The 12977-nt window shown below is 46.0% G+C and overlaps 1 protein-coding gene across 5 annotated transcripts in view; it reads left to right on the top strand.

Annotated features, from left to right (window-relative positions):
- Nucleotides 1-12977, top strand: part of FLI1 (Fli-1 proto-oncogene, ETS transcription factor) — a 113468-nt gene that overhangs the window by 83425 nt on the left and 17066 nt on the right. For all 5 annotated transcript variants that reach the window (XM_039496664.1, XM_039496667.1, XM_039496663.1 and 2 more), the window contains one exon: nt 3270-3338. In XM_039496664.1, coding sequence (XP_039352598.1) covers nt 3270-3338 — 69 coding nt within the window. The remainder of the gene's footprint in view (nt 1-3269; nt 3339-12977) is intronic.

Below are 12977 nucleotides of genomic sequence, written 5' to 3'. Positions count from 1 at the left end.
TGAAAAAAGTGGCCAAAGCAATTGCATGCCTTCAACAGCAGCAAGAGGACATCGGTCTAATTTCTTTTGGTATATATACTACACCCTCCATTGTGACGTCTGGACACCACATAGGAGACGCCCTGTACCAAGCTGCTTCCTTTCCCTTTCCCCGCCCCTCATTCCAACTTGCCAAATTGTCCATCCACCACTCTTTAAAAGTTCCACTGTGTTATGCTTCATCCGGTAGCATCAAGCATCAGCTCAGGATGGAGGGGACTACGTTTTACAGCTACCCAAGGCTGCCTTTCAACACCTCCAAACTGTATTCAGACACTGGCTTGCACAAGGCTAGAGTTTGGTTTGTGTTTGCGGTGCCGGGAATACAGTGCTCATCTGGGCCAGCATCGCTGGTGCTACTGATGTTTGGAGCCTACATCCTACCTAGCAGGAAGGCAAGACTCGTGACAAATGCCAGGGGGGTAATGCTGGTAAGGGTCTGGCTGGTGTGGGTAGGAGGGAGGTAGACGCTGCTTGTGCAGGGCTCAGTATTCAGACCCTGCTCAGTCAGTGCTAGAGAAGTGCACACCGATCCCAGACCCCTGCCAGAATGTTTGCCACACTCCAGCTACAGCCATGTTCTAAATACATAGGACCAGGTCTCCCAGATTAAGGGGGTTCAAATCATTCATGAGCAGTGGAGAAGGTCGCCGTGGGCACAGATGGTCTATCCACAACAGGGCAGGATTGCTCCCTGCATTAGGTCACGTCATCAGCCCTCAGTGAGAGAGGTCCCAGTCCCATTAAGAATGTCACCCCTCACACATACCCTCCTGAGTGGAGGCTCCTTCAGAGAGTTGCATTGAAAAGTGACCCCAGAAGCACATGCAGGGTAAATACCTGTAACGAGACGACCGTGAAATGCATATTACACGCCTGCCTTCAAGTGCTCCCTCTGCGTCCATAGGAGTTCACGGGGGACGGGATCAGTGCTTAATTTGTGCCAGGACTAGCTGGGCTGAGCCCCGGCACCTCTGGGTGTGGCAGTTCATTAGCCCTGCCACCTCTGGGCTTGCCACATCAGTATGAATGTAAAAAAATTGCTTGAGCTTCAGCACCTCTTTCATTACAAATGAAGCACTGGACAGGGAAGAGGGCCGATCCCCCACCCCAGGGAGCCCACACATGTAGCTGACTTAAATCATAAATCCTTCCCTCTGTGACGTGTTCTTTACCGTGGTACTTAATGCACGTCTATCTCAAATACATTTGCTTAGAGAAGGGACTGAGCAAAAGACCTGGGATCTGCACCAAAAACCCAGATCCAAACCCCTTGGAACACTGGGACCCAGACCTGATGGTTGTAGCTGCCAATCCAAAAATCTGGATGTGCACCCTGGAAGTGTTCAGATCCCAGCTTCACAGCTCACGTCCATCTCCAATCTCGATGTGTGAAACAGGAAATGTTTCACATCCAGAGATGGGGACAATCTGGTTTGGATAAAATAAGAGGTCACTCCTCCTCCTTTATGACTATTTGTGTTACAGTAGCTTCTAGAGGCGCTGTTGGCCTAAGTGCTGTACAACCATCTCTCTAATAATACCTAACTCTTAGATAACACTTTTTTATCAGTGGATGGGGAAACTGAGGCATAGAGCAATGAAGGGAAGTGACTTAGCCAAGTTCATCCTGCATGCCCCTGGCAAAGCTGGGGCTAGAACCCTAATATTTTGCAACACCACCTCCCGCACTGTAAGCCAATGTGACATTTCAGGGGCATCAGTTTCAGGGCTATGTTTTATGTTTCTGCTGGAGGGAAGTGGGAGTCAAGAGCAGGACATGGAACAGGCATTCAGGACACCACTTGACACTGACTTGCTTTGTGACCTTGGGCAGATTACTTAGGGTATGTCTTCACTACCGGCCAGATCAGCGGGCAGCTTAGAGAATCCAGCGGGGATCAATTTATCGCAACTTGTCTAGACGCGATAAATCAATCCCCGAGCGCTCTCCCGTTGACTCCTGTACTCCAGCTCGGGGAGAGGCGCAGGCAGAGTCGACGGGGGAGCGGCAGCAGTCGACTCACCATGGTGAAGACACCATGGTAAGTCAATCTAAGTACGTCAACTTCAGGTACGTTATTCATGTAGCTGAAATTGTGTAACTTAGATCGATTTCCACCCCCCCCCACAGTGTAGACCAGGGTTTAGACTCTCCATGCCTTCGTTTTGCCATCTGCAGAATACCTAGAATACCGCTGCCGTGCACAGCAGCACTGAGAGGGTTAACTGACTGATGTGTCCAAAATACTTAGAGATCCAGGCAGGTGCTGTAGGAAGTGCGAAGCAGAGATGGGTGGAACAGTCTGGATGAAATAAAGAAGTGGCTGAACCTTCAGCTGAGATGGAAGGGACTGAAATCCTGACCCGTTAGTGAGGTTACCAAACTGCCCATTCACTTTTCCACACGTTATTGTTGCCTGCCAGCTCCAGCCAGGTCTAGTAACAGCAACACCAGAGAGATGCTGCTACTGAGCCATGCCTAGACACTCTCTCTAGTTTACAGAGGGGGGTGACTTATCCCAGGTCACATGTTAAGGCCAGGTCTACACTTCAGGTCAGGACGACATAGCTACGTTGCTCAGGACTGTAAAAAAACTATCCCCTGGGGAGCCAGAGCTATGTGGAGGGAAGAATGCTTCTGTCTGTCGCTCCCGTCGCTCGGGGAGGTGGGATTCTTACACCCATGGAACCTCACCCTCTCTGGCTACTCAACACGAAGGGGTCATGCCGACAGAACTACAGCAAAATCCACAGTATAGACATACCACAGCATCAGGAAGCCCTGCCTAGCAGCCTCCTGCTCCACCCACTAGATACAGTCCCAACCAGAGCTGATAAGGGACCAGACAATTCGCTGTGGATGGTGATTCAGGCGCTTTCTAAGGAATAGATTTTGCACAAGCATTCAGGGCCAGATTTTCAAGGCTCAATGCCCACAGGCTGGGCCAGATTTTCCCAGAGAACTCACCTCCCATTGAGACATCTCACTAACGGGTCAGCTCCTCAGCCAAGTTCAGCATGCAGCAGCCCCTACTGTGATGTTTCCGGCCACGGGTTCAGGAGAGCTCAGCGCCCCACGTGCAACCAACATACTGAGCTCTTGGAAAATCTGGCCCCTAGTTCTGGGTGATGACATCTTCCCATCCCTCCCACCCCTTGTCTCTCCTCTGCCCTCCCGAAAATACACTGAATTCACATCATTGTAACCCCCTTTGTTTGCCTTCCAGGTAGCTCATTGCTGGTCTACAACACTCCAACCCACACAGAGCCCTCCTCACGACTCGCGGCCAAAGAAGGTCAGTCTACTTTTTTCTCTCCCGCCCCCTTTCTTTTCTCTCTCTCCCACACTCTTCCCCTTCCTCTTTCTCCAGCTCACCATCTCTTCCCTCCTCTCTCTCTTTTAAATCCAAAAAAGGATTCAGCTCAGAGCAGAGAAGATCTAAACAAACTGGTTGCTTATGTGCATTTCCCTGCACAGGGACAGAGAGGCTCTGGGCCCAGATTCCCCTATGAATCCTTCCAGGGCACCGAGGTTTGCCTTCTTAGACAGTTCAGGCTTTCAGCCTCCATGACTCACAGATGTCCCAAGATGCACCCTCAAGAGATACATTGCCACACAGCCTCCTCCAGTGGCTGCATGTTAACCCTCTATGGAGGCATGCAGCCACCCGGGGGAGATTGTTGCTGGTTGAATAACCATCTAGACCTACTGGAAGCCTGCAGCAGGGGGCGGCTGCATTTGCAGTTCTGATCCCGGATCCTATGTTGAGTTCGCTATAGCTGTAGGGGAAACTTACCAGCTGCTTTTCCCCCAGTATCGCTTAGTGGGACTTTGCATTATTCTACTCTCTATTCTGCAGTGGTTCAGTGTAAGATTCACATTTTGCTGTAAATCCACTCCATAGAGGTGTGACACCCACCCCCCAACTCACAATCCCTCATACAGCTCCCACATCCTACATTATGCAATTCTATTTCCCCTAGAAAACACTCAATCTAAATCCCAGCTTCACCCAGTGTTTACAGACCTAACCCCCTCCACCTACACAAAAACAAGCACAACATGTTTCAAAGCCCTGGAGCGTGCACCAAGAACAGCGAGTTTGGCTTCAGAAGAATCCTGTGGTTTGAGCTAATAAATAGACATGTTTGGACAACAGAGCATCTGGGGGAGACTGGAGGACTCAGGGTAGTCACATTATTAATTATTTGTGCTATGGTAGCTCGTCGAGGCCCCAGCCAGGTTTGGGGCTGCATTGTGCTAGGTGCTGTACAGACATATAGTCAAGGAGCTTACAATTAAAATAGACAGGAGAAAGGGGGAAAGTCCAAGCTCACGCAGCAGGGACAGGATTAGAATCCAGGGCAAGTTACCTTCTTTGTAAGGTACTTATCTGTCCCCTATTACTGGGGTATCCACACACCTCTCTGTTGTCAATGTATTTATAGCTTCATGTCCCTGTGAGCTAAGGCAGTGCCGTTATCTCCATGGTATAGAGGGGAAGCTCAGGCTAATTGATTTGCTCCTGGGCATAGTAGGAGGCAGGACCAAGTACAGAGGGTTTCCTCTCTCCCAAGCAAATGGCCTGATTATTGGTCCATCCTACTTCTCTAGCTAGTACCATGCTGCAGACTATTGTAGTATTGCCAAGCCTAAGCATACAAACATCTTGAGATGGGGCTTAAAAACCATGAGAGTTAACAAATAATATATTTTGGGTCCTTTTTATTTGCCGTCTGGTTTTTGAGCCTTTAGGTTACAACCTAATCATGTTTTCAAGCTGTTCTCTGCAACTCTAAGGGCTAGAAATGTAGGGTTTTTTAAAAAAATGAAAGCAGAGATTCTCATTGTGTCACTTGACTCCAAGAGCTGGGGCTTGAATAAAAAGAAACAAATATTGGACAACTCACAAGAGGTGACAACACTGGTATTGGAAATCCATATTTAATTATGTATATTACCCGTATCCACATGGGGGAACTGAGGCACACAGAGATCAAGTGACTTTCTCAAGGTCTCACAGTGAGCTACTGTCTGAACTGGAAGCAGAACCCAGGAATCCTAGCTCCCTGTCCCATACTTGGTAATCATGTGACACTTCTTCCCATGGCCCAGAAATAAAACCCAGGAGTCCTGTCTCCTTTTCTCCTACTGCAAGTGCTAGTAACGGTGTCCTGACTTCCAGTCCTCTGCCCTGACCACTAGAGGTGTGCCGCTATCCATGCTACCGTGGCTACGTGACTATTTATACTCGCACAAACTCGCTGAGAGCTAGCACACGTGTACGCAAGCAGGGGAATCACACCCCTAGCTCGTCAGGCGGATGTAGCCCAAGATCACAAATTTAAAGAGCGGCTGCATGTGATGTCTGAAGATGCTCCATTTGACTAGCTATGCTCTCTGAGCCAGCACTTCAGCACAGGCCTTTTTCCGAGTGCACCACCATGCATTTAACCTCAAACATCTGCCCTGGTCCCTAGTTTCAGAGAGAGGTGGATTAATGTTGCTGGTTACAGGTGCTGCTTTTGTCCCAAATATAGCCGTCCACTTGAGCTGCCTATTCCCTGGTGCCCGCTCCTCTTTGCTGTCTCTGTATGAGCCAGTCGTCAGTTGATAAAACACGGCACATTACAGAGACAAAGCCAACCGGGCCGTTCTCCCACTCTCTTTCTACTCTAACAGTCATCTATTTAAAAATAATAAAAGCTTGGCTAGGTCCTGTTTGAATAAGAAAACACATAAGCACCCACTTGCCCACTACCCCCCCATAAACACAAACAGACACACACACATCCAGGGTGGTGCTCTTTCTTCTGAGGCCAGGTGGTGTTGCTAAAAATAAAAGCAAGAGAGCGGGGATTTGGGCATGTTTGTTAAAGGGAGACCCTCCATGTAAAAATCACACTTCTCGCTGTCTTCTTTTTTTGCCTGCTATCATTGCAAGTCACACTTAAGATCACAGAAAAGGAAGGAGATTAGAGGGAAAAATAAAGGGTGGGGGTTTCCATTTTCCCCACCCCCAGTTTGTTCCTTAAGTGCATTTGATGGCGCTTCTAGTATTGTCAGTTTCACCATAGTCCGTTTCCCCTATTAGTTGTGTGGCTCTTTCAGCGAGTACCAAGGAAGATAAAAACATTCTTGTTTAGTAGGAAAATGTGGCAGCAAAGCCATAGATATTAGCAGTGTTAGTACCTGACACTACTTTTATTGCTGTATTACAGCTGTACCAAGAGGCCTCAGCTGAGCTTTGGGCGCCATTGCATTGGTGCTGTGCTGTCTCATAATATGAAACAGTCGCAGTCCCAAAGAGTTTGCAATCTAATCAGAGAAGTCAAGACTCTGGGAATTATGTCTACATTGTACAGATGGGGACCTGAGGCACCAAGAAGTTAAGTAATTAGCCCAAGGTCACACAAGAAATCTGTGGCAGAGATCAGAATTGAGCCCAAGTTGCCTATGCCTCAGGCTGGTTCTCAAATACAAGGCCTCGCTCGCTTCTTTTTAGCTCACTTTTTAAAATACCGGTATACTAGATTTCAAGTCAACACTTCCTTTGGCTGGGAAATGCTCAGGTTAAAAAACATCCACTTTTTTTCATGAAAATGTATTTTTCCTTCTCTGTTTAACATCTCAAATGATTAAATATGAAAGAATTGTTTAAAAATCTAATTTATGCTCTACCATTTAAGCTGTTCATTTATTTTCTGTCTTTCTCTTCTCTTTGAAAATGAAACAGACTTAGTTAGTTTCTTCTAGTCACTTTCACTTTGCAGCACAAGGCTGCAATGATTTGGATAGAGACCTTGCTGGGGAATGATTATTTGGCTTTGATCCTACTGAATTTAAGTAATAAATAATCGTCACAGAAGAATTTTGACTGGCCTTTGTAAATCTTGTTTTTACGAAATCTGAACCGGGGTCCAGTTGTGGTCTTTAATGTTGTTTCTTTGTGATTATTAAATTAAGAATGTATTTATTTGTTCAAAAGCTAGGATAGAATGATAAATCCTGAAGGCTGCATTGGTTTTCATTGGGTAACGTCCTCATGTTGTCGAATGAGCAATCATTGGACACATCTGCCTCCACTTTGTCTGTCTGTCCTTGCTTCCTTTCTTTCAATCATTATTATAGCTGTTTGTATTCCATAGTGCCTAGAGACCCCCACCTAATATCAGGGCCCCATTGTGCTAGGTGCAGTACAGACACATAATAAAGAGACCCCAATAAGCAAGACAGACAACGGGCGGTAGCCAGAAGGGGAAACAGAAGTACAGAGAGAGATGACGCAACACACACACACACACACACACACAGGGTGGTGCAGAGAGCTTGGGATGGAACCAAGATTACCTGTATCCCAGTCCATTACTTGCTTCACTGGACCACACTGCTTCTGTGTCTGTCATAGCATCATAGAAGAGTCAGAGACAGAAAAGACCCTGTTAGCTTCTCTGGTTAACCTCACTATATATTTCTTTGTGTGCTGTTTAGGAACCCACCTGGATAATGCAAAGGATCTATTTATTCAAGGTCAAATGCAAAACATGTATCTGATGCATATTCTTACACAATATAATACAAAATATATTCAATCCTTGTATCACGTGTCTGGGACCATTGGCCTATTGATGGTCTGGGCATCCCTTTTAAGGGCTACCTATCACTAAACCAAACCCTTTGAAGAAGGGCTTTAGCCATTAACTAGCAAACAAAAATAGTCAATTTTCCATCAGGCTAAATGGACTGGTTGCAGGTGTCCTCTGCCTTAGATCCCTCTCCTAGAAAGCACTTACGCATGTGTTTAAGCACATGCTTAAAGTTAAGTACATGCATAAGTGCCTTTCAAAATCGGAGTTTCACATCGCTCAACTTTGTACCGTACTGTAAATGTGGAAGGCAGGTGCTCATGGCATATTCATTTTCTACTCTGATTATTTAGGCTATGCTTACACGCAGCTGTGGGTAGACAGACACTGCTAGCTCTGCTCAGGCTAGCATGCTAAAAATAACAGTGTGGCCACTGTTATCAACGACCTGGGCTAGTTACCTGAGTACAAACCTGCCTAACCCACTGAGTACACACTTGTGCATCTAGCCTCAGCCACTGTTATTTATAGCTCACTAGCTCAAGCAGAACTAACACGTGTCTGTCTGCTCAGCTGCTGCGTAGACATACCCTTAGGGTCTAAAGGACTCTGAACATTGAGTGTCTTTGCTCCTGAACCTCGTAAACGCTCAGATGTGCAGTATTTAGCATCATCGGTACAAATTGTCTTCAGCTGCCTTTGAGAAAGAAATTGCTCTAATGAGAATCATCAGGCTTTTTTGGCTGCAGAACAATTTTCTGGTAAATGAAATGAGGTTACTTTCCTTGCTAAATAGAATGGTTTGGGCCCATCTAGTGCTTTTCAGTGGAGGGGAAGTCTGTTTCTTTTTCCATGACTTGACTGTCTGGAGTGCTGGGTAGGATCGTGTAGATATCTGAGACACACAAGAAGAATCTGGGCGCATATTAACTGTACACATCCATGGCGACTCGAAACAACTTGGTAGCACAGTAACTCACTCCTTACAATACTGTACCATTCAAATAGGGTTCTGCAGGGAAATGAAAAGTTTATGCATATATAAATATGATTTAATCCCTAAGGGCTTAGCCCTGCAAAGTGCCCAGCATCTGGCCCTGATCCAGCAAAGCACATATTCCCCCCAAGGCCAATGGGACTGTGCTTAAATATACGGGTGAGCCTAAGAACTGTGCTGCACTGGGACAGAGTGCTCAGCCCCTGGCAGGATTGAGCCCTTTCTTACCAAACGTGCAGAAGCATTTTGTGTGGATGTGCGAGATTCCGTGTGTGTGCGCGAGTAGTGTGTGTCTCGTGCGTGGTGGTGCACATGTGTGTTAAGGTTTGCTCATAGGAAGTAGGGTGGGTGTTTGTGGAGTACAGAGGTGATGCGTAGGGGGATATGGGAGGCACGTGCCCCCCAGATTTCTGCCAGGGTTTATATGTCCTACCCTGAACCCCACTGCATATCACCAGAACCTTTAAACTGTGCCCACTCCTCCATCAACAGTTCTGTGTTGGTTTGCTTGTAGAGAGCTGTGGATGTGAAGGTTTGGGTGGAAGGGGCCTGTTTGTGTGTTTGCAGGGTGTGGTGGATTGTGATGCGTATTGTGTGTGTGTTTTAAAAATCAGGAGATCTTTCCCCTTCTCCCTCACTGTCTGCCCCATGCCAGCTTCATTCTCCCTTCCTTCCTAATCCCCAACCTACTGCAATATAATTGAGTCCTAATGATGGCCAACATTTGCAGATCTGGGTGCCTAAAGTAAGGCTCCTAAATCCATCCATCCAAGTAACCAGTACCCTTCCTTTTCTTCCAGCAAAAAGAGCTATTATTTTTTGCACCGTGTACAATCTTATCATCCAGCTGCCACTGAAGAAGGTTAGAGGGAAAGCAGATAAGACAGCCCTAAATACTTTCTAGTTAGGTGCCTGAATATGGATTTAGGAGCCAAGCTTTAGGCACCCAGCCTAGATAATTAGAGCTAATGTGTCTGCTTGAGTTATGTACATCTTTGTGTTTGTATGCAGAGTAGGGCTGTGCGTTCGTGTGAGCATGTGTTTGCTTGCATGGTTGCATGGACGGGGTTATGAATAGGTGAGGTAGACATGGCTGCACATGTGCAACAAAAGGCCATTTCATTCCATCAGGTAAGTGCTAGGGCTTGACGGAAATTGGGAGACTGAAAATCCCCCAAATGTACAGACATTTTGAAAACATCTTCATTTTTCAATTTTCTAAAAGAACTTAATTTTGAAAAATTTTTGGTGTGAAGTTTTTCAAAATTTCAGGGTTTTTTCTTTTTTTCAGTTTTGCAGCCAGAAAGCGGGGTGGAGAGGAATAAAAGGCAAAAAAAACCAACAAAAAAAACAGGAGACACTGGAAAAATAGCTTTTTTATTTTCAGTGTTCATAAAAAAATTGCTAAATTAAAAAAAACTTGAAAATTCTCTGCTAATTTTTGTGTTAATAAAGAAAGCCATTTTTTGACTAAGAAAAGGTTTTCATGTGAAAAATATTAGCCAGCTCACGCGACCAGAGGTTCTTTTTTGGTTTTTGGTTTTTGGTTTTTTATGTTGGTAACACTCCTTGTTTGTGTGGAAGGTTTTTGAACCACTTCAACTTTTACCCATGTCAGAGAATGTACAGAGATAGCTCTGCGCCCTCTAATTGTCTCTGAGTGCGATGATTTTTGTTGATGCAGTTTGTTCTCCTGCTGATGAAATACTCCTAATCCATTTTTAGTTCCATTGCACAGGAAAAGAGGAGGGTTGGTGGTTGGGTTTTGTTGTTGTTTTTGTTGGTGGTGGTGTATGTGTGTGTGTGTGTGCGTGCGCGCGTGTGTGTGCGTGCTTATTATGATGATGATTCTGTGGCCAAATGGGGATTTAGGATTCCAGGAGAGACGGTAGCTAGCTCTCTTGGTTTCTTTTCTTTTTTAAAAAATTGTTTTCCTTTGAAATTCCAGAGTTAGTGTTTTGTCTCCTTTCTCCCTGACCCTCTTCAGAGGCAGCCGTGTGTTTTTTCACCAAAAATACTTGAAACAAAGAATCGTTGTCTGTAAACCGTAGCAGGCAGGAAACCCAACTCACAGGGGATCACTCTGAGCCAGCGCTGTCCCAGAGCTAGACTCCAGTTCTCTGAATTCAACCTGACAGCTTGTCTGGAGCACTTTCTAAGTAACCATTATCCTTCCTTTTCTCCCAGCAAAAAGAGCTATTATTTTTTTTGCTTTGGGTGCGCTGTGTGCTATGTTATCACACATGTGTGTGTGGGTTACACATTTGCTGGGATGTGGTCACTCCCCCCAAAAGCTCTTGGAATCACTCAGGCTGTTTCCCAAGACAAGAGTAAATTTGTTTCTTGATAATGAGGTGAATGGGCAAATGCTGTAAAAACAGCAGCAGCAGCAGCAGTTGTGTGTGTGTGTGTGTGCACGTGTGTTTTGTTGCCAGTGTCCTCCTTCCTTTTCTCTTATGTGGGTGTCTGTCTGCTTTCTCTGTGGGGGTGTTTGTGCATGTCTTTGCAGAATAAATATTTGTGGGTGTCTCTGTTTCTCTGTGTGTTTCTTTGCATTTGTGAGTGTGTATGTTTGGGGGAGCATATCTGTTTACTACTGTGTGTGTCTGTGCGTACACTTGTACGAGTGTGTGCACATGAGTGCTGGTCTGTGTGTCTGTACTAGATATGTATATGGTTGTGTGGATGTTTGTGTGCACATACACGTCTATATGTCTTGTGTGTACATACAAACTCACAAAGGCAGTTTTTCTTACAAACCTGCGTTTGGGAGAGATTGTCTTGATATATATTTTGGCTTCCACTCTGCTCTGCGCACTGGGGGTTCTTTGGCCGAGGACCAAGCAACAAGTAAAACATTTCTCGGTGCTTGCTCCTTTTCTTTGTAATGTGTCATCATAAGCTGTATGTAGGGTGGCGGCGAATCCAGACAGGAATCAAGAAGTTCCACTGCTCTAAGACTCTGGGATGTTTTTCTAGGCAAGCTCTCACAATGGGGGCTGTCGCCTATGGCCCCCCCAAAAATACAGAGCAATTCTGATTCCTGCAGGCAGGGCCAGTGCTCTGAAGAAGAGAGCGAAACCCAGGCTGAAAGTTTTCTAGCCGAGAGAGGTTTTAGTTACATGTCACCTCCAGCGGAATCAGCTTTTGCAAGGGAGGAGATCAGAGAGGAATACAAAGGAGTGACCCACTTCAGAAGAAATCAGAATTGCCCCTAAGCATTTGCCCATTGCCAGAACCTGAACAGAACCTTGCTGAAGGTGTTGAACTGTGTTTTCATTCCAGGCATGTCCTGCTTCCTGGTTCTGGCTGGTTCTAGAAACTGGAAATAGGCTTCAGCTACAATGTTCGAATCCAGAACTAGATCTGGATTAGGATCCAGATTGTGAACACCCGAAGTTTGGTCTGGGTCACCACCGACAGAATGCTGGCTCTTACCTGAAGATCCATATGTATGTCCCTGCTAGCCTCACCCACTCATGGAATCATAGAAGATTAGGGTTGGAAGAGACCTCAGGAGGTCATCTAGTCCAACCCTCCCTCAAAGCAGACCCAATCCCAACTAAATCATCCCAGCCAGCACTTTGTCAAACTGGGCCTTAAAAACCTCTAAGGATGGAGATTCCACCACCTCCCTAGGTAACCCATTCTAGTGCTTCATCACCCTCCTAGTGAAATAGTTTTTCCTAATATGTAACCTAGACCTTCCACACTGCAACTTGAGACCATTGCTTCTTGTTCTGTCATCTGCCACCACTGAGAACAGCCTAGCTCCATCCTCCTTGGATTCCCCCTTCAGGTAGTTGAAGGCTGCTATCAAATCCCCCCTCAAATCCCTGGATTCTCCTTCTTCCCTTTTTAAAAGATGGGCACTATATTTGCCTTTTTCCAGTCATCTGGGACTTCCCCTGATTGCCATGAGTTTTCAAAAATAATGGCCAATGGCTCTGCAATCACATCAGCCAACTCCCTCAGCACCCTCAGATGCATTAGATCCGGACCCAGGGACTTGTGCATGTCCAGCTTTTCTAAATAGTCCTTAACCTGTTCTTTCACCACTGAGGGCTGCTCACCCCCTTCCCATACTGTGGTGCCCAGTACAGCAGTCTGGGATCTGACCTCCTCTGCGAAGTCCAAGGCAAAAAAAGCATTAAGTACTTTTTCCACATCATCTGTCACTAGGTTGCCTCCCTCATTCAGTAAGGGTCCCACACTTTCCCTGACCTCCTTCTTGTTGCTAACATACCTGTAGAAACCCTTCTTATTACCTTTCACATCCCTTGCTAGCTGTAACTCCAAATTGTGCTTTGGCCTTCCTGATCACACCTCTGCATGCTCGAGCAATATTTTT

This window comes from Mauremys reevesii, linkage group 12 (assembly GCF_016161935.1).
Source record: "Mauremys reevesii isolate NIE-2019 linkage group 12, ASM1616193v1, whole genome shotgun sequence".
Classification (NCBI taxonomy): domain Eukaryota; kingdom Metazoa; phylum Chordata; order Testudines; family Geoemydidae; genus Mauremys; species Mauremys reevesii.
The sequence above is the reverse complement of the archived record's forward strand: the minus strand, read 5'-3'. Positions and strand labels throughout refer to the sequence as shown.